General features: G+C 36.7%; 1 protein-coding gene across 1 annotated transcript; it reads right to left on the bottom strand.

Annotated features, from left to right (window-relative positions):
* Nucleotides 1-1,425: 1,425 nt before the first annotated feature.
* LOC113234528 (xaa-Pro aminopeptidase ApepP-like) lies at nucleotides 1,426-25,263 on the bottom strand. The gene is made up of 8 exons (XM_026469873.1): nucleotides 25,138-25,263; nucleotides 22,162-22,314; nucleotides 18,177-18,309; nucleotides 14,104-14,281; nucleotides 12,132-12,223; nucleotides 10,135-10,248; nucleotides 9,364-9,508; nucleotides 1,426-1,636 (listed from the first exon to the last, which is right to left on the bottom strand). The coding sequence occupies exons 2-8, from the start codon at nucleotides 22,296-22,298 to the stop codon at nucleotides 1,491-1,493; spliced, it is 945 nt and encodes a 314-aa protein (XP_026325658.1). The 5' UTR covers nucleotides 22,299-22,314; nucleotides 25,138-25,263; the 3' UTR covers nucleotides 1,426-1,490.
* Between the last annotated feature and the right edge of the window lie 2,537 nt (nucleotides 25,264-27,800).

Below are 27,800 nucleotides of genomic sequence, written 5' to 3'. Positions count from 1 at the left end.
TTATAAACATAACCGATATCAACTTTATGACCCCAGCTTCTACAGGCTGTTCTCAATTAGTTTTTTTTGATGCTTTCATAATGAATCGCAAGTACTCATAGGTCTCCTTAATGCACGTCGTCAAAAACAATGGGTCACAAAATACACGGCATGTCGCCATACATCCGTTTGAGTAATGAGCAGTTAAAATTTTGTGATAACTGATAATTTCCTACTAAACGAAGATTTTTCAATGCGGTTAGTCAGCATGTTTGTGGTCTGTGCGGTTTTTAAAAATAAAAGGGAACGTACATAGTTTTAAAAGTATAATAAAAAATTTCCCTTCGGCCGCGTACGTCATTGATAAGAGGCGTCTTGTCAAAACGTTTCTTTGCTAACTTTCTTATCACTCATATAAATATTGTCTAAGCATTTCTATCACATTATGTTTTATTTTATATTTTGTGTCATTACTGTTTAAATGATTATTTGATTAGGTTTTGATCATAACTTTAGTGTTTTATGTGTGTAGATAAAGTAACTAATACTTTAGGTACGTAAACATTCCATCATGCTTAAAATTAAACGTACGTACAAGAACGTTACCTAATCTATGGTCGAACTGAATTAATTGCGTTGTGTTCTTGCATTTATTTTAAAATAAGTACATTGTTTTAAAATTTCTTTATTCCCGACTTCTAAAAATATATTGACAACTAGGCATGTAAAGGAGGGAGGTTCTTTCTTCCGTTGGATGAGGTTACCAAAACAAGCCAAGTGAAACTTCAAATGGTTCTTATTTTCACCTTGTATTTCGCCAATACAATTTCACCCTATGTGCGGAACGTCCGGGCAGTTGTTCCCAGAAGGGACTCGACTCCTGGAAACCGTTCCGCGAGATGAGGTTTTTCACCCTATATGAGAGTACGAAATATCAGAAGATCCGGGTAGCAGTTCCCAAGAAGGGACTCAATTCCTGGTTGCCTTACTGAGCTCTCTGTATTCTCAGATTTCTCTTTCCATTAACAAAATTGTGTTCGAGTAGTCACCATTCGAGAGAAAATCTTAACACCGTGATTCAGAAATAACGCCAAATGGGTCAATGCCATCTAGCGGATTCTTAGAGAACTTAAAGTGAACAATATGGCTTAAGGCCGTCTATTACATAAAGTGGGTTTGCTACAGGCATAAAATAATACGTAAAATCATATTATCAAAGTCCAAGAACCGCTCTTCGTTGATTTTATAATTGTTGGATCGTTTTCGCCATCCTTCTCTGTATTCAAACTTAAATATTAAATTTCAATTCAAATACATTGCATTCTTGAACGTAATTAGTTAATATACCTAATTTGTCCGGACTGTTATTGACGAACAGCTCAGCTGAGGGGTTTCTAATGTCTTGAAGTAAAACTCCTGCTTCATGTATATATTTTGTAATGGCGTAGCTTTTCGGTACAATACAAATTGTGTAAAAAAAATAATATAAATAACAACGGCGTGGTGAACAGTTACGGAGTGCTGGTACGCGGAGAAGTGCTGGTACGCGGAGGAGTGCTGGTACGCGGAGAAGTGCTGGTGCGTGGAGGAGTGCTGGCACGCGGAGGAGCTGGGCAGTGCGGAAGTGTCCTGCTTCTGCCGGTGCAAAGTGACGCATCTGCGTTAACACCATTAATCATATTATTGTTTTTATAATGGGTTGAGTTCTGCATAAATGAGTTAACCCACAAAATGATAGTTTCCGAGATATTGAACATTAAAGATTTTTGGCAACTTTTTGTTATTTTAATAATGAATTTTAGAGGACAATTACATACCAAAATATTTGTAATGGCGTAAGCATTGCAATTAGTTTATTATTTTTTTTGGTTATCAAACTTACGATTAGTAATTAAATAAAAAAAAAATAATTATTTTATGTGTCAAGGGTGGTTAACACATTCTTGCAAAATACAGAAAAATACGTATAAAGTATCACTTAATCCTTGCAAACACTGAGAAATCACATTTTCATAGTGACCATGTGTCAAACCACAGTCTTTTTCTTAGTCGTTATCTTCATTGCTGAATGTAGTGTCCCCGAATGATTTTCGAGACTTTATGGACGATTTTCTTCCATCTGGTTCTGTCTTCGGCCTCTTTCAGGGCAGTTGTTATAGAGAGGCCGGTGAGGGCGGTCACTTGGTCACTCCATCGGCTAGGCGTTCGACCGCGGAGTCTCTTTCCCTCCACCCTACCTACGACAACCAGTTTGTCAAGGTTGTCTGGTTATCGGAAACCAACATGACCAAAATACTGTAGGATCTCTGGTAGCATATTGTGGAAAAATCCGTCAGCGATATTAAGCTGCTCAATTATAGATTGGTTTGTCCTTCTAGCGGTCCACGGTATACGGAGCACATCCTTCTCAACACCACATCTCGAAAGCGTCTATTTTTTTCCGTTCTGATGCCCGGATCGTCCACGACTCTGAGCTATACAGAAAAATCGATAAAACCAATGTCCGGGCTAGTCTCGATTTGGTAACTTGGAGACATTTCTGCTACGCCAAATGCGCGTTAGCCTGCTCATAGCAGCTTTGGCTATTTGAATCCTTCTCTTGACCTCACGTTAACTTCCACCCTGGTTGGTAAGTAAAGATCCGAAGTATACTAAGTCGCTAACAAATTCAAGCTCTGAGAATTCTCCAGTCCTAGAGAGTTGTCTGGTCCTGACGACGGTCACGACTTTTGTCTTTGACATGTTGATGGTGTTAACCAATGCCAACCAGTCCACGGTCATATTCAACTATATGGAAAATTTCAGCAAGTTCCTTCTCTGCAGACGCAAACAGTGTAGTGTCATTTGCATACCACAGGTTGCTTATCTTAACACCACCAACAGAAACTCCTCCCTCCCAACCTTCTAAGTCTTTCCTAATTACGTATTCATCACATATATTAAAGAGGATGGGAAACAGAGTACATCCTTAGCGAACTCCTTTTAGTGGCTTGAAACGACCAGAGATGATGTCGTTTACTCTTACCATGGACACAGCGTCCAGATTCGCGATCAGAACTATAAGGTGTTGAGGTGCACCCATCTCGTGCAGTATATTCCACATACAATCTCATTTCACACAATCAAACGCCTTCGTGTAATCGACGTAAACCAAGTAACAGCAATTTCATTTTTGTCAGCCAATGTGTTTTGTTTTCAATAATCAATCACCCTTTTTCTTTGACCAGTTAAATCTTAATAATCCGAATAAACAGATGCTGAGTTCAGACTCGATTTTTATTAACGATTGTGCACGTACACCATCGGGTGTGGACGAAAGGAGCACGACTGACGTACCATTTATTTATTCATTTGTTGCACTGTCACACTTATATTAAGTACAATGGCTTGAAAATGTACTTGTGACACCCAGTAAGGGCACAGCAAAGTGATGAGGACACTTACTCATTGCAAAAGTAATAAAAAAAAAAATTGTGATCACATTAAATAAAACATTACAATTATACATGCATAAGATAAATTGAGAACAAACAATTATATAATAAATTATATTTTGTCATTGAAAAATTCTTTAAGATTATAGTAACTTTTGCTTATGAGGAATTCTTTTAAATGTTTGGAGAAACTTTCTAATTCTTGAATTTTTTTTATGTAAATTAATATGTGATTGTAAATTTTGGACTCTGGACTATATAGATATAAGATTTTCTGTGGATTAATTCATTTGTGCAGAACAGAGTCCAATTATTATTATACATTACTATTCTTATTACATCATATTTATATGTTGAAATAAATTATATTTTTCCATTTTAACCAAGTACAATATCGACTGTGAACTGGCAACCGGTACCATCTCAATTTTGACAACTTTACAGGATGAAGAAAAAATCATTTACATAGCATCTGGTTTATTATATAAAAATATACGAAGAGTGCATACACACATGTGTAATAAAAATATTTAAAAACTACGTATTTTTATTTAATAAACCAGATGCTATGTAAATGACGCAAACAATTTTTTTCTTCACCTGTAAAGTTGTCAAAATTGAGATAGTACCGATTGCCAGTTCACAGTCGATATTACATTTATACATATATATAATATAAATGAATTAGTCTATTGTTGATTCCATTAAACACTGAGTTTAAATTGCATTTTTTTTTTCATGGCAGGCAGATGACTCCACTCCACCTGATGTTAAATGGAAAGTGGAATCCAAACGCGAAGGTACCTATACTCTAGCCAAATTCGATGTAGAATAACTGTCAACAAACAAAAACATATGACTTTTAGGGTTTTCATCTTAGACTCTTTCACAGTTACCACAATTTCAATATTTTCCTCCGAAATTCAACTAGGTTATGGATAATACTGAATCTTGAAGCCTTGTTTATAATTAATATTATTAACAGAAGTTTCTAATCACCTAAAAATGACCAGTAGTTCAATATTTGCAAAACTGTATCATCTCTAGTGACTTTTTGATTTGAAGGGAGAGATTGCAAACATTCGAGTTCCGGTGGTAATTCAAGTTCAGAATCGGAAATAGACGCTGGATGTTATAATATGTAGTAAATTAACTTCAAATAAAACCTTATAGTTTTATATCTTTTCATCTACCATCTATCAGTAAGTAGGATGCAAAAAATTATTCGTAAATCACACGTATCAATAAGTATTTTGTAAACTTTATAATAATTGGCTAGGTAAATATTACTTCTACATAACCCAATTACCTACTTACCTATTTAAATTCCAATTACGAGAGCAGGCCATGGGCAGAGCAAGCCTTTACAATGAGCATTGAAAAAAATGTTATCTTCCTATGCCATCATTGGTTGCGTAGCAACGTTTTGTTATTAAACATTCTACATCTAATTTGGCTAGAGTATAGTGCATGATATCACTGCCCTAGCCACCTCCACCTTGCATGCCTACAAGGCGCCTCACGCCTCGTGTGAAGGGCCCCATATAGGCAGGAGGGAATACGTGCGCTGGAAGGGAGTCCCGTTGTCGCCATCCTTCTTTAATGATATTATTACAAAATGTTTATTGTTTTCTGATCTAGACGATTCAATTTGTTTTTCTATTGAATCAATTCGCTTGATAAAGATTTAAAAAATCGTTAGATCGTATGCACTTGAATCGATCTTCATTATTAATCGAAACGTAATGTGCATCTTTAGTAGTGAGTATTCACAGGATTGCAAGGAGGGTATTTTGAGGAGCTGCTGATCATTTCGTCTTAAAAAATTTTTTGTTGCTCTAAACGTGGTATTTTTCGTACTACTTATTGTGCCGAAAGTTGTTTTTCGCACTAATGCTTTTGTTTAATTTACTGTTGTTCCAAGTCTTAAACAAGAACTAAAGAGGTCGTATATATTTATTTAATATTTATGTGCTTTGTGACGCAAGTCATTCGTCATTAAAACTTATATTTACTTACAAACATCTTATTTGTTTAAATTGCATAGGCGTTTTATAAAACAACGGGTTACATTTAAAAATACCATAATATTTTCCATAAAGATGGCTGATTGAGAATTAACAACGACCGGAGGTGAGTATCACGCGAGACCGCTGCGCGCCGCGCCTCTAAAATATACTGTTTTATTTTACTTTCAATGTAGTTTTTACGCAAATGTATTGAAAAATGTCGTTTGATACACGTGCGGATTTGTCATTTTCACTTGTCCGAAGCCTCGAGTCTCGTGAATAATGACTAACTTTCGCACTTGTATCAAAAATAACTGTTTCCGTCGAAAATTGTAATAAGTATGACATCGAGTATATAGCCAGAAATAGAGACGAAATGTCATTTGTTTGAAAACTATTCTGCCAAATCACTACGGTGACAACTGCGCTCCGATTGGCCAGTCCAAATTGGAAATTATTAACGGGTGTCGTCAATTGTTTCACTTCAAACCGACCAGTTTAACTTGAGCTTTGCTATAATGGACGAAAGTTGAAAAATTACATGTTTAATAATAATTTAATATTTAATTACCGATGGAATGTGATTCCGTTTGTTTTATAATTATATGTTTTGCTGTTTTTCCCACACCACCGAATGGAACACAGTAGAGATTATCTTTATTTTTGGAATATACGGGTCAGTTAATAATAAATAAATAACGCACACACTCAACGTAGCCCCGCACTAGGGAAACCCTGTGTCGCGGGTGTCATGGACACACACATAGACAACCACAAATTACACCCAAACTCACGAGAGAAATAATTATAGGCCATACAAATATTTCTCCCGGCCCGGGAATCGAACCTGGGACCTCTGCGTGGCAGTCCGGCATGGTAACGGTTCGGCCACGGAGGCAGTTAGTTAGTTAGTTGTTGGCGCTATACTATTTCAGCTTTCCAATTTGTGATTTTAGTGTAAACGAGAGTTTATATTTAAAAGTGATATAAGGCCATTTGCCTAATGAGTTGTCAGGGACAGATAGCCCTTATTTCGTCTCTACTTCTGGTTATATACTCGATGGTAAATACCAATGGTGTGGTGAGGTTTTTCAAAAATCTCTCACTAGATATTATTAATCATCATCATCATGTCAGCCGGAAGACGTCCGCTGCTGAACATAGGCCTCCCCCAAAGATTTCCAGACCAGCCGATCGAACGCGACGAGAATCCATCGGTTACCCGCCGCCCTTACCAGGTCAACCGTCCATCTAGCAGGGGGCTGTCCCACTGAACGCCTTCCGGTTCGTGATCTCCATTCAAGAACCTTTCTACCCCAACTGCCGTCAGTTCTACGAGCTATGTGCCCTGCCCACTGCTACTTCAACTTGCTGATCCTTCGAGCTATGTCGGAGACTTTGGTTCTTCTACGGATCTCCTCATTTGTGATTCCATCACGTAGAGAAATGCCGTGCATTGCGCGCTCCATAGCTCGTTGAGTGACTTTGAGCTGTTTTATGAGGCCCATAGTAAGTGACCACGTCTCAGAGCCGTAGGTCATCGCTGGCAATACGCACTGCTCGAAGACTTGTCTTCAAGGACTGCGGACGAGAAGATGTCTTGAAGCTTCCCGAAAGCTACTCAACCGAATCGGATTCGACGATTGATTGATTGACATTCGACATAAGTTTCGTCTTGTCTATGTTCATTTTTAGACCCACCTGCTGGGAAACTTTATTGCGGTCACGGAGCATGGCGCCAAGCTCTTCCAACGATTCTGCCATAACCACGATATCGTCTGCAAATCGAAGGTGAGTGATGTACTCGCCATTGGTGTTGATGCAGAGTCCTTTCCAGTTCAGTAACTTGAAGGCGTCTTCCAATGCAGTGGTGAACAGTTTCGGAGAAATGACGTCTCCCTGTCGCACCCCTCTTTGCAATTGGATGGGCCTTGTGCACTAATTTTGGAGTTGAACTGACATAGTGGCGTTTCTGTACAAACACTTTAACACTTCGATATATCGATAGTCCATGTGGCACCGTTGTAGAGACTGTAGCACCACCCAAATCTCGATCGAATGAAAGGCTTTCTTATAGTCCACAAACGCTAAGCATAATGGCAGGGTATACTCCTCGGTCTTCTGTATAACCTGCCGCGGCGTGTGGATGTGGTCTATGGTACTGAAGCCCTTTTGGAAACCGGCTTGTTCGGGGGGCTAGAAGTCATCGAATCTGCGCGCAAGACGGTTCGTGATGACTCGTGACAACAGCTTATAAACGTGGTGAAGAGAGATGGACCCGTAATTCTTCAATAGGGTGTTATCTTCCTTTTTGAAGAAGGTATTACCACGCTTCTATTCCACTAGATGTCATTAGCGGCGACAAAAGCCGGAAGTCAGTATAACGATCTATAACAAAATACACATAGGACAATTTCGACAGCTCGGTAACTTGACCTGTTGCTCCGTTGGTAAGAGCAATGCTACGGTGCAGCATGGTCGTGGGTTTATGTCCTAACAGGTCGATTAAATTTTTCTATCTGTATTAACAAATAAACAAATACGAAATTCTATATTCGCCGTTTCCGCCCACGATATTGAGCAGAAATGGGCTAAAACCCGCACGTTGAGTATAAATACGGTTAAAACGGCGGATAGATTGAGTTTTAACCCACTGCCCATCTCTGTTCGGCACGAAATGCTTGATGACGATAGACGCAAGTGCGGCCCCAGCATTAGGCTAGGTACGTAGATCAGGTACACAGGAAGATTGTTAGAAAAGATCTTTTTGAATTTGTAAAAAGCGAACGTCCAAATACAAACTCCGAAGATAAAAATTTTTAGGCACAACCTGCTCTATAGGTGTATATTAATTTATAATAAAATACCAGATTCCCTTCAGACGGAAGAAAATGACAATTCATTCAAAACGAAATTAAAGTATCTTCTGGTAAATGGGTGCTACTACACGCACACACGCACACACTCAACATAGCCACGCACTAGGGAAACCCTGTGTCGCGAGTGCCATGGACACACACATAGACAACCACAAATTACACCCAAACTCACGAGAGAAATAAATGTAAGCCATACAAACATTTCTCTCGGCCCGGGAATCGAACCTGGGACCTCTGCATGGCAGTCCGGTATAGTAACCTTTCGGCCACGGAGGCAGTTACTACAGTGCGAGAGACTACATGGACTCTCCTATAAGATGACGTAAAAGAAGTGATAAACGCTTCATCATATCGTCATCATCGCTCTTTCATAACGTAATGTGTCTATTTTAATAAAGAATCTTCAGTTTATTTTGTTTTTTTGTTAATTATTCGAGAGTACTATTATTAATTTGCTACACCACAATGGGGTATGTCTGTACTTAGTAATTACCTGTGTAATGCCTGCACTAACATTGTTTGCAATCATCGAGTATATAACCAGAAATAGAGACGAAATAAGGGCCATCCATCCCTGGCAACTGATAAGGCAAATGGGCCTTATACCACTTTTAAATATCAACTCTCGTTTGCGCTTAAATCACAAATTAGAAAACTGAAATAGTACAGCGCCAACGACTGACCTGAGTGTACGTCTCCGTATATTCCAAAAATATTATGTATTTATAATATATCTAACAATGGGGGCTGCTCCATTCGATGGTGTGGGAAAAACAGCAAAACATGTAATTACAAAACAAACGGAATAACATTTCATCGACAATGAAATATTAAATAATTGCAATTTTCGTCCATTATTGCAAAGCTCAAGGTAAACTGGTCTGTTTGAAGTGAAACAATTAACGACACCCGTCAATTGTTTCGAATTCGGGCTGGCCAATTGGAGCTCAGTAGTCACCGTAATGATTTGGCAGAATAGTTTTCAAACAAATTAAATGACATTTCGTCTCCTATTTCTGGTTCTATACTCGATGTTTATAATAAGTGGTTTATTTATTTTACCTGGGAGGCATTCACGTCTCATGTTCCTGCACAGCGGTTTACACTGGTCCACCAGCCATACAATGTCCTCGGTGAGGTTGCGAGCTTTCAACGCCGTGCTCACCATCACCAGGACACGCTTGTGGTAGTTGTTTAGGTAGTTCAGCTGGGGACAATCACAGAACTAAATACAGTAGAAATGTTTAGTATGCGTAGCACGTGGGCCAACAGTACGCGGAGTTCCACATATTTGAGCTTAGTTCACCATTTTCACTTTGTACTCTGTAGTCGTGTCAATTACTTCAAAAACCTCGAAAGTCGGAAAATGCCTTATTTTGCCACTTAGGAGTGCAAAAATATCGCCTGTAATATTATCCATGACGGTGTTTTATATCATGGTTAAGTATTATTCTATTGAATTTTAATAAACTTTCCATTTTTGTTCATCGCAATGGATTTTTTGTTATAAGAAACGAAAGTAAGCCTTATACCGCCGAAATGGGGTCGACTTTTTTTGGAGTTAGTTATATATTTTTTTATTAATGGTAATTTAATGATCACCAGGCTTGATCAGCAAATGTGGATCAAGCTTTTTTTTCATATGAAATATTCTGATGTTCATAATAAATATTCTGAAAAAAAAAAACCTATTATTTCACCCATCCGCGTCCGCATCTGCAGATTTCATCGTAACCTACATCCGCAGCATCTCAAGTATGTACGAGTGAACGTGGTACAAAAATGAAAATTCTGCAATAAAATAATATTTCATTTCATCTTAAAGTAATGTACCTCAAAGTTGTCGAGGAGACTAACATCAATGCACTCCTTTTGATGAGGCACAAGTGTGATAGTGTTGAATCCGAGAACTCCGCGGCCATCGAAGTCGCCTATCAGATTTGCCGCCTGAAATGATAACCATAAGTAGAGCTACTGGATTCTCTATTCAAATTTCAGTACCAGCAATAGAGCACCTTGTGAATGGGTTCGTCCAGGGAAGTGCTGCCACCTGACCTATGTCTACCGCCAGGCAGTAATGTGAGCATTACTGCGTTCCGGTTTGAAAAGGTAAGATTACAGGCACACTTGTCAACTTAAGTCTCAGGGTGACGGATGCAATGGCAGTGCGCCTCAGATTTTTGCGATTTAAAGCTCTGAGTGGCACTGCAACTGCTTCAGCCTTCAAGGCAAATCAAGTCGTTAATAGGTTCGCACTAGTACGAAAAAGTATCACTTTCCGTACATTGTAGAAAGTATATAAATTAATAGTTATATCTATAGTATTTAGATATAATTTTTTTATGGATCAGTGGTTGACGGAATAGTGTTCCAATCAGTAGATAAAATGTCTACCATATAGATGCAAAAATTACATAGAGTGATTAAAATCAAATACAATTTAATTACTTTATTCCGGGAATTGTTTTACAGTATCTTACAGGCGAATATAAAAGTTTCCAAAGCCGGCCACCGGACACCCACGTTGCGTCACACGTCGCAGACAATACGTGTACATAATAATTAGTAATTGGTGTTTTAATATTATTATGTATGTTAGTCTATATGTATATATTTATGGGTCTTTTGTAATCTGAATACAAATAATCTCAGTACAGAGTACTTATTTTAGAGTACGCATTTGGGAAGATTGTTATGTTTTTATCTACACACATATCATAAACCCTCTATCATGTGTTCAAAAACCGCAAATTACGACCAGCATAAAGATAAACTTTTTTGTTAGAACAAATTTCTTATTTGTGAAAATATTATTATTGCTTCGTAATAACATCGAATTAGATTTTATTATGACATTGAAATTTCGAACATATCTGAAAAACAAAACAATTTCATTAGACCTCAATTTTAATAATAGTGGAGAATAAGTTTTATTCGAAATGAAATGTCAACAGCTAACAATTTTTACAAATTTCACACGTTACTTGATCGTACGATTTGATACTTGGGGCTGACTCCAGTTTGTCTATGAATTAAGTAAAAATTACAGTTGCGTGTGATACGCGAGAAAAGTTTTTATTTGCCGTTATTTCGCCAGTCGTAATATGCGGTTCTTGAACACATGATAGAGAGCTTATAATATGTGTATAGATAAAGCAGTGTACGTAACTATACATAATTAGGCATTAAAACACTCGTATGATGTTTTTATGAAACATAAACCCCCACTCGTATTTTAATGCCTTTCGTAATGTGCTAGTCACATAAACTACTATTAAGCAGACAAACCGACCCCTCCTACGTATAGGATCGTATGTCGAAATTGCCAAGTTTACAGGGGAGTATTTTAAAGTTCTGAATTCACTCGTTACTCACATAGAGTGATCATCTAATAGATCATCTAACCGATATCTAGAATTTAATAATGTTCTATGTGATTAACGAGCTTTGCCGAATAAAACTGAGAAATGCTAAAGTCACGTATTATGCTTATTTCAGTGAATTCAGAAGTTTAAAACGCTCCCCTGTAAACTTGGCAACTTCGACATACGATACTTTACGTAAGAGGGGTCGAAACTGCAGTGCCCTGCAGGGTTACAGGTAAGAAGATTTATAATACCCATGTGATGCAATTAATAAATATGAACATGAAAATTATTTTTGGAAATCCGGACTTTTGAAAACTATACAACAACTATTTGGAGGTTTTAACTATTCCATATCACTTATTTATGTACTCATTTGGTATAGCCTATTCCGACCACTGGTTATGGTGAACGCCGTCGACAATACAATCGCCAGGTAAAATATGATACAACTTTTGTTTTTACCTTAGGGTGGTCCGACTTCTTGGTGATGGCTATCGTCTCCACCAGATCCTCGTGTCGGATGCCGAATTCCCCGACTTTATAGTACCCCGGCTCTGATATAACAAACCATATTTTAAAACTAATCTTAAACCACATCAGCAAAATTACTTATTATGCATGTATTGGCTAAAAATTAAGAAAGCATACAATTCACCGATACAGGTCCCTACCCTTTGATTAAATAACTTAACCCTACCCATAAAATCATAATTATGAGGCCTTATATGACACACGACCTTTTCGCAATTTATTCATTTCACTGATAACCCCTAGGTAAAGTAACTATAACGATCCAAGCTCAGCCTTTATTTATAAATAACCTATTCATTAAGGCGCCATATAAGACGACTGACCTTTTCATAATTTGGGCCATGTAGATTACAATTCCCGGGCCAGGTGAAATTTGTGTTTATGTAAGTGTGTCCATGGCACCCGCGACATAGGGTTTCCCTAGTGCAGGGCTATGAGTAAATACGTTATTATTACTATTATTATATCACGTTGTTAAGCTTAGCCACTACTTATAAACAAATTGTTCATTAAGGGGCCATATCAGAACGATCTCCGCTTTTCCGTCCTTTTCGCTAATTACCTATTCGCTCTTAGTAAAGCAACCATGTCGGCCCAAGCGTAACCACTATTTTATATACATAGGGCGCACTATAAGTTTCCAGAACTGGCCACTTACATAAACAATATTTAAAATGTAATTATACATATAATTTGAAAATGGAACTCTTTGGCTGTAGAATACAGTTTGTGTCATCTGACTGTCACTTGTTTTTACATTGTGGCGTCGTTTTAGAAATTGGTTGTCTACATCACCATGTATTTAACTCGGGAAAATTTTCGTAGCATGATTTTCTACGATTTTAAGTGTAATTTAACAGCTCAGCGGAGCTTCGTTCGGCTTCAAATTGTTTTTGGCGATGAAGCACCATGCAAGACGATTATTTATAGCTGGTTTCCAGTCAAACGCGATCGAACACAAACAATTGGGTGTGAAAAAGCTGTGCTCTCGGTGGATCCCATACAATTTCACTGAGGCTCAAAAAAAACGGATCGCGTCACTCGGTGCAATGGCATACTTACTTACTTTACTTATTTTAGATTCAACGAAGGGGCATCAAATTTGGTGTGGGACATAGTAACAGGTGACGAAACATGGATTTATAGTTATAAACTCAAAACAAAGCAGCAATCGAGCGTATGGGTCTTTCAAGATGAGCCTAAACCAACCACCACCAAAGTGGCACGCGTGCAAGAAGTCTCTAAGCGGATGATTGCTTCTTTTTTTAATAAAACTGGATACGTGGCTATTGTTGCTTTGGAGAATCATTGTATCGTGAATAGTGATTGCTACACGACCATTTGTTGCCAGAAGTTATTGACAAACTCCGTAAAAATAACCGTAAACGCCGTATTATCTTGCACCACGATAATGTCAGTTCTCACACGGCCAGACAGACAAATTAATTTTTGAAGGTGAACAACGTTGACCTTATGAGCCATCCCGCGTACAGTCCCGACCTGGCTTCTTGTGACTTTTATTTATTTCCAAAAATTTAGAACCAGTTACGCGGTCAACTATTTTCATCACCTGAAGAGACTGTCGAAGAGTAAGAAAAATATGTTTCAGAGACTGTCACGGAGGAGTGGCATAAATGTTTTCAAAATTGGTTCATTCGCATGAAAAAGTGCATTAACGCTAACGAAGAATATTTTGAGAAAATAAATTCATTTCAGACCATTTATACTATTTTTTTCTTATTCATTCCGGAAACTTATAGTGCGGCCCACGTACAGCCTATATAGAACATAGCCTATTAGTAAATGCCATAAGGAACCTATAAAAAACGTACCCTGTTCATAAAACGACTACACGAGCCCTAACATATTCTAAACAGGTCATATAACGTTACCCCCTACTCACCATTGCTAAGAATCTGTCCAGGTTTAAGACCGGGGTCGTGTGGATAAGGCCTCCAAGACACGCCCGCGGGCCCCTCGTGCACGTTAAGCATGTGTCCCACGCCGTGACCCGTGCCGTGTGCGTAGTCAAGGCCAACATCCCAGAGGGCGCGACGTGCGAAGCTATCTAGGACGTTGCCCTGGTATAAAAACAATATAAATAAATCAGTACAGAATACTAAAAAAAGTACCTCAAAAGTTAACCGGTTTAAGTCGAGCTTTGCTATAAAGGTCGAAAATTGAAAAATTACATATTTAATTTTTATTGAATTGATATTCAATTATTTTTTGTGATTACTCCACTAGTTTGTTATAACTATTAATATAAAGATCAAACACTCAGAAAAAATTCCTTCAATACATATTTAATATTTAATTACCGATGAAATGTGATTTCGTTTGTTTTGTAACTACATGTTTTGCTGTTTTTCCCGCACCGAATGGAACAGCCCTCCATTGTTAGATATATTATATTTATTACAATAAATACAGAATATTTTTGGAATATACGGAGACGTACACACAGGTTAATTGCTGGCGCTGTACATTTCAGCTTTCTAATTTGTGATTTCAGTGTAAACGAGAGTCGATATTTAAAAGTGATATAAGACCCATTTGCCTGATGGGCTGCCAAGGATGGATGGCCCTTATTTCGAGTCTATTTCAGGTTATATACTCGATGCCATGGGACTTGTAAAGGGCTCAAAAGGGTTTGAAAAACAAATATATCCGAAAAATAGTTTCATTTCTTAGGTGTAACAATAGCGAGAACCTAACTCGAAATGATGCATCAATTCAAGACATTTTGCATACATTACCTACTACTAAGCTGAAGAAAACATTTCTTAGGCAAGCCGATGGTGGAGCCATGGTTGTGGCGATCGAAAAGACCTCCACGAACTGACTTCTTCTTTAGCGATTCTCTATACAACAAATCTAACGTTTTGGGGTCTAATTTAACAATATACTAACAATTTCGCAGGACCTAATTACTAACATTATAAGCAACAACAACTTTTATTCCATGACATTTACTTTCGACCAATAATAAAAATATTTAAATAGATCGCTCCAAACAATCATAACTCTGTGCAAACAAAACGCAGGAGCGCGGGTTGAATAAGTTCAACCCGCGCTCCTGCGTTTTTTTTCTATTTTCTATCTGGTAGTAACGTAGTAAGCTACGTTACTACCAGATACAGATCTAAATACTGTCGTATAATACAACAAAAACTTAGTAAAAGAGAAGGGTCAAATATGACCAAGTCCCGGTGCAAAAGAAACAATTCTTTATAGTTTTTGTTTTCGATATCAGTGGCTCATTGTCTTTTGTTTTTGCTCAGGCGCACAGAGCTAGGTAATGTATGTTCATGTACAAATAAAAGTCTTCAACAGTTTTTGTTGTCTATTCTTCAAAAACTAAGTATAATTTGACCAATAAAGGTAGGAAAAATATAGTAAAATGAAGAAAACAGAATTAAAAAAACAATACGTAGATATGTTTTTCGTTTTACATTATCTTCTTAAAATTAATAATCTACGTCTAATAATACACCCTATGCGGGTAGGTCGAATACATATATGGTATCTAGTCCACCCAGGACTATCAGGCGTCACATAATAATAATAACCTTGTCTCAAACTAGGGAATTCCCTGTACTATGACTGACTACCAGAGCAGCGGAATTAATCCGGGGAAATACCCGGTACATCCAGACCAGAACCAGTTTAGAAAAGTTCGTTTCCAAATTGGTCCTACCGGGAATTAAATATGGTACCTCCTTATCTAGCATTCGTAGTCAGTGGTTCCAGATTAGGCGATTTTTCGCCATTTAGGCTACTACGAGGGGTCGTGCGGCGACTAAAAAAGTGACCGGTGACTCGGCGATATTCAGGATATGTTTGAAATAGGAAAAGGCGATTTTAGGCTACTTAATAAAATGTCTGGGGAATTGCAAACTTGATTGATTGGGGATTTTGTGGGGAATGGAGTTGTAAAACAACTCATTTGGGGGTTTGTTTATTTCTACGTGTGGGGAATTAGGGAAATAAGAGAGTTCTTACTCCCCAATTTACGACAGCAAGCAGAATTATAGAATTGTTTTCCTTGATTTTTAGGGATTTTATGGCTTGGGCGAATATCGGCTACTTAACACAAATAAATTGGCGAATTAACTTCGCCAGTCTGGCAACACTGCCCATAGTGATAATCTGTGGGCCAGCGAGGTCGCCATTTTATTTATAAATTATTGACTCATATATACCTATTTAAACATAGCCTGGCTGTAAACATTACTATTTTGTGTAAAAGAATGAATTACTGACACTCGCAGTGTACCGTAATTATTTCATTTAGAATTACAGGTTCCTTTGATAACACGAAGGCAATATGTCATGCTTGATAGTCCTGGTTGGACTAAATACCACATATACATATGTATGTATTCGACCACCCCGCTCAGGGTGTGTTATTCGACATAGATAATAATTTTAAGAGTATAATGTAATAAAAAAAAATCATATCTAACTATTGCTTTTTTATTTCTGTTTTCGATTATTATTATATCGAAAACAAAAACTGTACAGAATTTTCTTACCTAATATAAGCAAAATTCTGGGATAGGTTTCTTTTGCGCCGTTAATTTTCTATGGGAAATATTTAAGTGCATATCAGAAAACTTAATATATTTAAAATTATGTTCATTATTCAAATAACTTTCACATTCAAAAAAATATTTCACTACAAATAAAACAACCGTCTAACAAAACTAGTATCAAACATACGTACAACGAAAGTGTTCATTTATTAACAAAAACATAATATATTTTTACAGATTACTGAAAATAATCGGGACTTTTTATCTCTTTCGCATACAACCTTGAGTCTTGTACAATTTGTCTGAATAAAGAACAAGCTAGAACGCTGTGCAAATGAAACTGCCCTCATTTTTTCAAAAACTATAAATGCAAACAGTCATGTTGTAGGGCTCGCGATCCGGCTCATGTATGTGGTACCACCAGCAGACGCCAAAAATGTTCTAATCGGACAGAAAAGGAAGCGTGGACGTCCTGCGAAAGCAAGACCCGTATTAATAATTCAATAAAAGTTTTTTTTATTAACCTATTATGTCCCACTGCCGGGCAAAGATTATTTAATAAGTTATTTTAATTTTTTTAAATTATTTTCTGCTTTATTTATTTTAAGCTTTGGAGCTGATTTTCTTGTAAACAATTCATAATATTGGAACCAAATTGAACCTTTACTTGCCAATACAAAAAAAAATACTTTGAGGGGTCGCGCGGCGACTAAAAAAGCGACTCGGCGATATTTAGACTATGTTTGGAATAGGAAAAGGCGATTTTAGTCTACTTAATAAAATGTCTGGGGAATTACAAATTTTATAGGGAATTTTGTGGGGAACGGAGTTGTAAAATAACTCATTTAGGGGTTTGAGTATTTCTACTTGTGGGGAATTGGGGAAATAAGAGAGTTCATATTCCCCAATGTCCGGCAGAATTATTGAATTGTTTTCCTTGATTTTTAGGGATTTTATGACTTGGGCGAATATCGGCTACTTAACACATATAAATTGGCGAATTAACTTCGCAAAAGTCTGGCAACACTGTATGCATTTACCTTGTATCGCAGAAATATTAGATATGTAATTTAGATATTAGATATGCATTGCGATAAAATGTTATGCATTAATTTTAGTATATAATGCTAAATTGATTTTCTTTTGATGTACATATTTTGATATGCGTCAATACTTTTGTTGGAGAAGTGGCATATTTGGTTGTGAAAAAACTTGCTTTTTTGGTGAACGGTTAAATACTAAAGATTTTCTATGAGCAGCGACCCTTCTCCTTTATTATGTTTTGAAAAAAGTCATGGAATAAATGTTGTTTATGATTTTAGTAATATAGTCCTACGAGGTTGTTAGCATTTTATAAGATCCCTTTATAATATGGCTGGAATACCGCTGGATGTTACACTTACACCCTGTAAAAAGTAAATAATTGAATATACCTTACCTTGACTCCCTGGGGAAACAGCGAGGTAGCGAGCATAATCTGACCCTTGAGCACCCTTGTAAACGCAATCTTTTGCTCTTTTGTCGGGTTGCCACCCATATGGCGTGTGCGAGTAATATCTGTTGTTCCATCGCTGTTGGAAAAAAGTTGTTTTTTGTTAAATGGGGATATTTCATTCTCCGTGTTCAGGTGGCTTGTACATACTGTAGAGTAATTTTTCCAAAACATTTCCTGGATATTTTTACGGAAAAAATCCCGGAAAATTGGAAAAATATAATTTCGAAGGCTCGTATTATGTTCTACGTTTAGAAATATCTTTTGCAGTTTAATTCAACGTAAATTATAAAAAAAATACTTGTATAACTAAAAGCCACCTAGAGATGATTCAAAATTATTTTACAAGACCAAACAGGACCTTTGTAGTTTCAAAAATGCATAAAAGTTTTTGATCAATCAAACATTGTTTAAGCTTAGGGCATTTATTACTGAAAATACGTGGTGGCTCGAATTATGTGTCCGGAAGTGTATATTAATATAATATAATATAATAACTCAGGTTATCTATTACACCATTTTAATAGCCCTTTGGGACTTGCCACTTTTGTGTCTCAAGAAGATGTGCGTAGTGGCGGCTCCCCTCAGAACTTTGCGATTTAATGCTTTGAATGGTACTTGATATAATAATAATTCCTAGCTTTTTATTTAAAAAACAGACCTCCAACATTTTATATGCCCGTAAAAATATACGTACTTTAAAAAAAAAGAAGATATCCATTATATTAACCTTAGAGCTAAGTCCAAACTCATGGTACCACGATTTGGTTTAACCAAGGTAAATAAAATAACTCTTTTATGAGGAACTGTATACGTTTTTATACAGCTTATATTATTTTTATTTAATTTTTTTCCCCATCAAGTTTGATGCTGTCCGAGACCCTTGTTCACTTATATTTATTGGTTTTGTTTGTATTACTTTTTTCTTTTCTTTTTTTTTTAATTTAAGTTGCTGTTTTTTTTCTATATAATTTACATTTTACGTTGTCTTTGCAAGCTGTGTTCACTCATAAGTAGTTGCGCAATTTAGATAAGAACTTTGAATTTATAGTATGTTACATTGTAATAACTGTAAATAAAAAAAAATCATTACCTAATTTTAAAACCTACATTTAAAGTATTTCGGTTGAAATAAGTCATATTACAAAATTGAAGACGACGTGTTAGGTAAAGATGTATGGAAAGACGACATGGCTCTAGATTCCACACAAATATGATTTAAAGTGTATTCCATTGCATTTGAGTTTATTTGAAAAGAGCAATCCCTGAAGTTGCTTACTCGTTCTTCTCAAGGACGTCAGCATAAAAAACGGGCACTAAATTAAGTGACGTTTTCAAGTGTAAATTTATTTTACCTATGGAATTAACGATTCTTTGACTTTGACTGTGACCAAAAAAGTTAGCTTATCCGTTTCTGTTGTATTTTATTTTAATTTGGATGACATCATCGAGTATATAACCAGAAATAGAGACGAAATAACGGCCATCCATCCCTGGCAAATGGGCCTCGTCGGGCAAATGGGCCTTATATCACTTTTTAATATCAACTCTCGTTTGCGCTGAAATCACAAATTAGAAAGCTGAAATAGTACAGCGCCAACAACTGACCTGTGCGTACGTCTCCATATATTCCAAAAATACTCTGTATTTATTGTAATAAAGATAATATCTCTAACAACGGGGACTGTTCCACTCGGTGGTGTGGGAAAAACAGCAAAATATCTAAATACGAATTACGAATTCGAATTCGGGCTGGCCGATCGGAACGCATTTGTCACCGTAATGATTTGGCAAAATAGTTTTCAAACAAATTAAATGACATTTCGTGTCTATTTCTGGTTATATACTCGATGGATTAAATCTATGTGCCAAGTTTTATTGTAATTGGTTAACGGAAAATGCTTAAAATCCAATAAACCGAATTCAACCCCTAATTTAAATATAATTCAAAAATATAAGTTAATTAGAATATTAACAATTCATTATATAATATTATTGTCATTACTTTTCATATCAAATATCATTCTCCATCAAGGCTCGTTATAAGTTGATAACAATTATACACAATTACGTCAATGCGGTAAAAATTAGAATAAAATAGAAAATACTCAATATAGTTACAATTTTAAGTCCGTAAATTCATTTTGCGGCGCCTAAATGTTTCGTAAGAAGGTTCAAGTCTGAAAGTAGCGGGTAAACGCTTATAGTAAGTAGGTCCGATGACACGCGGGTTTTTCTCTGCAAGTGCCATGCGTCGGGGGACTGTTCTCAAATGACCGGTATGGCGCAGTGGGATGTCAGAAACATTTACAGTACCAAATGAAGAAAGATCAATTTTAACGTACATTATAATTTCCTATATGTAGACTAAATAGTTAGTCATTGTGCGTCGCGCTACAAAGAGATTTCTTCAGGAATGTCCGTGTTTTACCCCAAACAAAACGCGTACCGCACGTTTTTCAATTAGCATGACTCATAAGTAACACCATATGAGTGAACCGTACGCCATCAGCGAGTGGGAATGTGCAAAATAGACCTGTCTTAATGCAGAGTCAAGAATGAGCATTTTCAGTTTATGCAACGCAAAGACTGCACCACTCAGTCTATCACACGGTCTGTCAACATGGCACTTCCAGTTAAGGTTCGAGTCCAGAGTGAAGCTAAGGAACCTACTCTCAATGCGTATCGGCGTCGGATTGCTTGCTACACACGGAGGAACTGTGAGGCTTCGCCGCGAGAAAACCATGATGTTGGATTACTGTGATATTCAGCAGCAACCTATTCGATGAAAACCACCTTTGGAGCTGCTCACACCCTTCATTGATTCTCTCTCCCAGGTCATTTTTATATATGTATAATAAGTAGAAATAGCGTGTTTCCTAAGACAGACCCTTGGGAATTCTTAAATTCAGACTACCAGGAACGGACTCCAGTATTTTACCGTTCGAGGATAATGTTACCACTTCCTCCCGATCCGATAAGAATGAGGTGAGAAGTTAGTGGCTCGTACCCTGTATTCCATAATGATATAACTTATCCAACAGCAGTTCATGATTAATTACATCAAAAACTTTGGACAAGTCACAAAATATGCCCGCCATTTTATACTTCTCAACCAAACCGGAAACTAAGCAGTCAAATATTTTATGTGCCGCGGTAATTGTAGACATCTTCTGCCGATATGCAAATTGCCTGTCCGTCAGCAATTCATTGTCCTCAAGGTGGCCCATTATGTGGGAAGATAGGATAGATTCCAGAATTTCTTAATTTCTGATTCCTACTATATCTAGTAGGAACAAACGTTATTGGTCTGTCATTGTTCACACCACACTTGTCACCCTTCCCCTTGAAGACAGGACACACCCTGGTACTCTTAAGCACATCCGGGTACACACCGGTGTCAAAGATAATATTAAATAAGACTACTAAAATGTCTGAGTAGCAAACTATAAAAGAACAAAAAAAAAATCAGTTAAAAGATTAAGCGTGCGTGCTTGTGTGTGTGTAACATATCGCAACAACCCCAGACATCAAACCGTAGGTTACATTCATTGACTTACAATTATATGGACGTCGGGTCTGCGCTAAAAAGTGTCCGAACTTATAGGGCGTTAAAATCTTATACAGAGCGTCATTCACGCTTTAGTCTTCGTTTGTTCGACTGACAGCGAAGCAAGCAAAATTAGACAGTAATGCGATGACATTACAATTGAAATTCAACGTTTTAGCTTTTTCATATTCCTTTACATGTCACTACGTTTACATAGATTGACTTGGGAAATTTTTTTTCGTGGTTTGTGTATTAGACCCGTCGTCCATTTATTTGTAAGTCAATGGTGACATTAGAAGGTCCTCAGTCTTATCGTAGTTGACTGTCTGAAGCCATCCAGAAACAACCCTTTTGGATAGAAGGAAACATTATGATACTCACTAGTACTGTCCGCCGGAGTCCAATAAATACATATGGTCCTTTTTAATCAGTTTCTGTTCACCTTTTTCGCTAGGGGTGTAATGTATGATGGCACCATTTTCACCAGCAGCTGATATCGTTTCAAATGATGGCCCCATGAAACCGCTCTCTTGACTAGAAAAATAAAGTACCAATTAACTAAGACCATAGGTCAATAACTCGTGAGGACTGCTAGTATCTCCATAATACAGATGTGCCCAGTCACACGAGGATAAAGTTTTCGCGCGGCCGTCGTACGGCGACCGCCCAGTTTCCACGCCTCGTGTACATTAAATGGGAATCTGAATTCTATTTACTAGGCAACAACATTTAAATTCCTCTAGATAATAATGAATAAATACATCCACGCGGCCGCCGCGTACACCAAATTCAAGCCAGATGTGCCCGCGTGGCCGGGACGCTCATTTAAGTTAAAACTAAAAACTTACTAAAAATATACACAACCACAAATTACACCCAAACTCACGAGAGAAATAAATGTAAGCCATACAAACATTTTTTCCGGCCCGGGAATCGAACCTGGGACCTCTGCGTGGCAGTCCGGCATGGTAACCATTCGGCCACGGAGGCAGTTAAATCGGAGGAGGTATTTTGTAATGATTACAACATTACAACACTCAGAAATAATTCCTTCGATCCGTCGACGTCTTCTAGCATACCGTGCCAGACGCTATACCAACTAAGCCACGGAACGAACCAGTGGACCTCACGAAGTTTTCTATGTGCTTTTTTGTCGTATCTTTGTATTTGGTTTTTCAACGACTTTTTAGCCGTAGCGCCATCTATGGGAAATCTATGAAAGTATTTCGTCATCACGAAAGTCGTTTAACCAAGATAAACGACTCTTTTATGGGGAACTGTATACGTTTTTACAATAAGATTCCGGAGCTTAAAAATACATATTACAAAATTGAAGACTACGTGTTATATAAAGATGTGTGGAAAGCCGACATGGCTCCAGATTCCACACAAATTTGATTCAAAGTGTATTCCATAGCATTTACGCTCAATTGAAAAGAGCTATAAACTCTAGGGTTTCTTGCTCGTTCTTCTCAGGGAAGTCAGCGTAGTGAACGAGCAATAGCTTATTTTTTTATATAATAGCTTAATTAGCAAATGTGACGTTTTCAAGTGTAAATTTATTTTACCTATGGAATAAATGATTCTTTAACTTTGACTTTGACTTTGATTGTTATTATTTTTTTTAATTTGTTTTGTAGTTTTTTAGTAACTTATTAACGTAATAATTGATTCTTTTTAATTTTGTTTATTATTTATTCTTTAATTCTTTTCTCTAAATGAATTTACTCTTCGTTACTAATCTCAATGCGATATTTAAATCGATATTTTTTTCATTCGATTTTAAATAACTACACCACTAGAAACTTCAAATCTCAAACGTCACCTAGCGATGGGTGATTGTTACAAAAAAAAATACAATAAATCGATCGTGGCACTATCCTGTCTGTATTCGATTTTCGACTTAGTAATAATCGAATACAGATACTAATTTAGTAATTAATATTCTTTCGGCGTTAAAAAAAAGGATCCTCTACGCTATGGTTTGAAATGTAAAGAAATCGTTCCTATTACTTATACAATAAGCGATAATATAATTTGATTCTCAAAGAAAAAGTGATCTATTGCAAATGTGCACTTTAAAAAAAAACATTCCGTCATGTTCCGTCTATATTAGTTGATCTACGGATAAATATTAAACATACTAAATTAATAATTGGTATAAAAAAATGATGGCATTTAAAACCAGTAGTATATCTTTTGATATTGATCTCCTAACAAATTATGGTTGCCTGGTTGTGCTCTCCATTCAGTAGGTTAGGTTAATATATTAAAAAGTAGCACGAGCCGAACGAGCGAAGCGAGCATGACGCGGCAGCGGCCGGCAAGTGCCAGAAACCAATTTGCTTACGTTTCCGAACATGTTTTCAGGTCAAATTATATTATAATTAATATAAAATTAGTTTATAAGTATAATCAACATTGACTTGGTTTTAAAAATAAGTACTACATTTGATTTGTAATGCTCATGTGACTCAATTTTGTGGCCCAACATAAAACTATCAAAGTTAATATATACAAATCAAACATTTTTTGAGGAGCTTAGAACAGATTAAACTATCGATTAATTTGATTTATTTTATGTCTCAGAGAAAGAGGATCAATCATTAATAAATGACCATTTAGATTTTTTTTGCATGTGCAAATTTAAAATGATCATTTAAATACATGCCATTTAATAACAATGAATACTACTACTACTACGATATTTGTTCAGCAATCAAAAGTTAGTAACTAATTTATTTTGTTTAAAATGTTAGTAAATTTGTATTAAGTATTCCTTGTTTAAACAAAATATTGTCTGTGTAATCATAGAAGATTATGTGTGTATAAATGTTATGAACAGTTGCAACACTCAAACAAACCTATTAGGTTTAAGAGTGCCAAGTACCTAAATACCAAATATTGTATTATAAGTAAATAAAATAAATAAATAAAATAAATAGATTATTTGGTAACGGGCTGGTATCTGCAACTCGACGTCAAAGCGTCTATTTAATCTAGTAGATTATTATGATTATGAAATACAAAGATCGAACACACAGAAAAATTTTCGTCGACCCGGTGGGACTTGAATACCACGTCCAAGCTGCACTGTAGCATCGTTCTAACTCCTATGTGTTTTTGTTATAGATCTTTGTACAGACTTTTCGGCATTTGTCACCACTAGTGACATCTAGTGAGAGATTTTTGAATAACCTTCTCACCGCAGCCGATACCTTTAAAGGTATGACAACTGACGCAGATGTTGCTTTCCGATCGAATGTATGTATTGAGATACTATACTTAACTTTAAATGGAGTAATTTCACAAAAATAATATCATGGTATTAGAAAATCGTCATATTCTTAACAATACCTTCTATAGTGAAGCAATTGTTTTGCGGCCTGTATCTCAGTGACATTCTTCCCGCTATCGATTTCATTGTGCAGCCAACGAAATAGACGGACCACCGCAACAGCGTCTTTTATATGACACTCTCGGAAACCCTGTGGAAATTTTAACTGAATTAGAACAAAAATTTATTTATTATGATACCATGTGAAGGGACGAATATGTGGTGTGCCTAGTGATAAGCGAGACATAATTAGAGACCCCCATACCAGCGTCTTTCACGTCACGTCTGACACGCCGACCGCGCAGCGCCGATGCAACGTAGTATCCTTAATTAATTTGTGGACGCAACGCCAGCACTGTGCGACTGCTGAATAGTGCTGAACGTAGGGTATACGCCGCACTGCCGTCGCCTCGTCACGGTCGCGCGGACATAGTGTTGACTGACGCTCGAAAGACGCTAGTATCTTACAGTGCGAATTCGGCTTCCCGTATAATCCCGTGTGCAGCGCGACATACTGTTACGTACTGCCTCGGTTCAGCGTTAGGCATGTAGTTTAAAATCTAACTATACAATACAAAATTTATTTATTCTTAATATACAACTCATTAGTAAATTATAATTAAATTTAAAATACAGTGAATAGCGACATCTCTCGCCAGGACTGGTAGCTGTAAAGGTAATAACTTTGTGATAAATCTTTCATAGATTTCTCATAGATGGCGCTTTTTAACGACTAAAAAGTCGTTAAAAAACCAAAGACTCGACGCAAGCACATAGAAAAATTCGTGAGCTCCGCTGTTCCGTGGCTTAGTTGGTATAGCGTCTGCCACGGTAAGCTAGAAGGCGTCGGTTCGAATCCGGCCGGATCGAAGGAACATTTTCGGAGTGTTCGATCTTTGTATTAATAATTATAACAAACTAGTGGAGTCATTTCACAAAAAAGAATTGAATATCAATTAAATAAAAAATTAAAATTATAATTAAATACCAAAATAAATAATACTAGGTTTAACAGGGCACCAAGTCTCCTAATGTTAAATCATCTCAGTTGTATGCCGATAAAGTGCCAATGGCAGGATTTTGTACGTTTGTACGTAGCTAGCCATCGAGCTACCACTCAATCGACATTGCATTATTTTGGTGTTCAGCTCTTCAATGGCACATTGATGGCGTAGTGTACTAATACACTTCCAGACACATAGTTCGAGCCACCACGCGTTTTCAGTATTAAGTGCCCTAAGCAGAGAATAAAGAATAAGAGAAAGGACACTCTCCGCCCATCCCTAGTTTTAGATACCGCATCACGCCCTGCACATTGCCGGTCACATTGACTGAACGACAACAAGGCTGCCGGCGAGCCGTTTTCGCGCGAAGGCGGCTTTGATATTTGAATATAGTTTTCATTTATTCATTACGAAACTTGTACGTCAATAGAAAACATAATTTTACGTTACTATTTATAATGGTCGTGAATTGTGCTGTGTACGGCTGTTTATCATCATTTTCCGAAAGATGAAACGAAGTAAGTAAAAAACTTATATCTGAGACTCATTCAGTTATTGTTTTCATCATTTATTTACTGCAGAGTAATATATGTATGTATAAAAAAATATAGATTTATTGCATCAATATAATGAGACGCCACGACTTCGCGAATTTTCTATTCGTGTTGCCTAACTAAACTTGGACAAGCAATATCAAATACCTTGGTTACCTTAAAAGTATACTTGTCCGAAATATAACATTTGAAGTGATTTTAATATATTTTTTAAATAAATCTTCAATATTACTCTAGTAAGTGAATTAATGAAAAATATAATAATATGTCGATATAAATACTAATGGACATGTATAATTGTTAGGATTCTATTAATACAATCAAACAAAACAGATTCGCGTTAGAATTTTCGCTATGTTGCCGCTCAGACCACGTAACGTAATAGTGCGAGAAAGTGTGCGTACACACTGTAGTAGTAGTAGATAAATAATTTCGACTGTTGCATGGAGTGTCCGGGGTGTGCCCTAAGCTTAAACAATGTTTGATTGGTCAAAAACTATTATGCAATTTTGAAAATAGCATACTAAACGTCTTTTCCATAAATCCTTGTTGGGAATTTGGATTTGCAAAACCGAAGGGAACACTTTTTCTTCGATTATAATACTATTTTTGCATTCTAGCCCTTTACGATAAAAATGCTAGGTGGCTGGCATGATTTGTCCAGGTATATTATATAATTTTAATTTGTAGACTAAATTGGTGACTAAACGAGATAAAAATATGATAAGATATGCGTAGCAATTTCCATGTTAGTTTTAGTAAGGCAACATCGACCGTTAGTGATGACCTAGATGATTACTGAACTAGATTTTAAGAGAATAGCAAGTACTATATATAAGTATAAATAATATAAGTTCAGTGTAGGCTTTTAGAATGAAGTCCCTTTACATCATAGATAATAGGGGTTAAAGTATGAAATTGCCGATTTGTACTGAAAATCTAAATTGTTTATTTTTTAAATTTTTAACAAATTTATTTAATCAAAATAGTTGCCATTATTATCTATACATTGCTGCCATCTAATGGGAAGGTTATTAATGCCTTTGCGATAGAACTCCGACGATCTAGACTGCACAAACTGTGTGAAAGCATTTTGTACTGCCTCCTGGGAAGAAAACTTCTTGT

This window comes from Hyposmocoma kahamanoa, unplaced genomic scaffold (genome assembly GCF_003589595.1).
Source record: "Hyposmocoma kahamanoa isolate Upper Pololo Valley unplaced genomic scaffold, ASM358959v1 84, whole genome shotgun sequence".
Lineage (NCBI taxonomy): Eukaryota > Metazoa > Arthropoda > Insecta > Lepidoptera > Cosmopterigidae > Hyposmocoma > Hyposmocoma kahamanoa.
The sequence above is the reverse complement of the archived record's forward strand: the minus strand, read 5'-3'. Positions and strand labels throughout refer to the sequence as shown.

Coding starts and splice junctions, on each gene's coding strand:
- LOC113234528 (XM_026469873.1), bottom strand. CDS start 22,298: ATGGGGCCATCATTTGAAACGATATCAGCTGCTGGTGAAAATGGTGCC. Junction 18,310..22,161: donor GACTCCGGCGGACAGTACTA/GTGAGTATCATA, acceptor TTTTTCCAACAG/CGATGGAACAACAGATATTA. Junction 1,637..9,363: donor GAGACGTGAATGCCTCCCAG/GTAAAATAAATA, acceptor GTGTTAACGCAG/ATGCGTCACTTTGCACCGGC.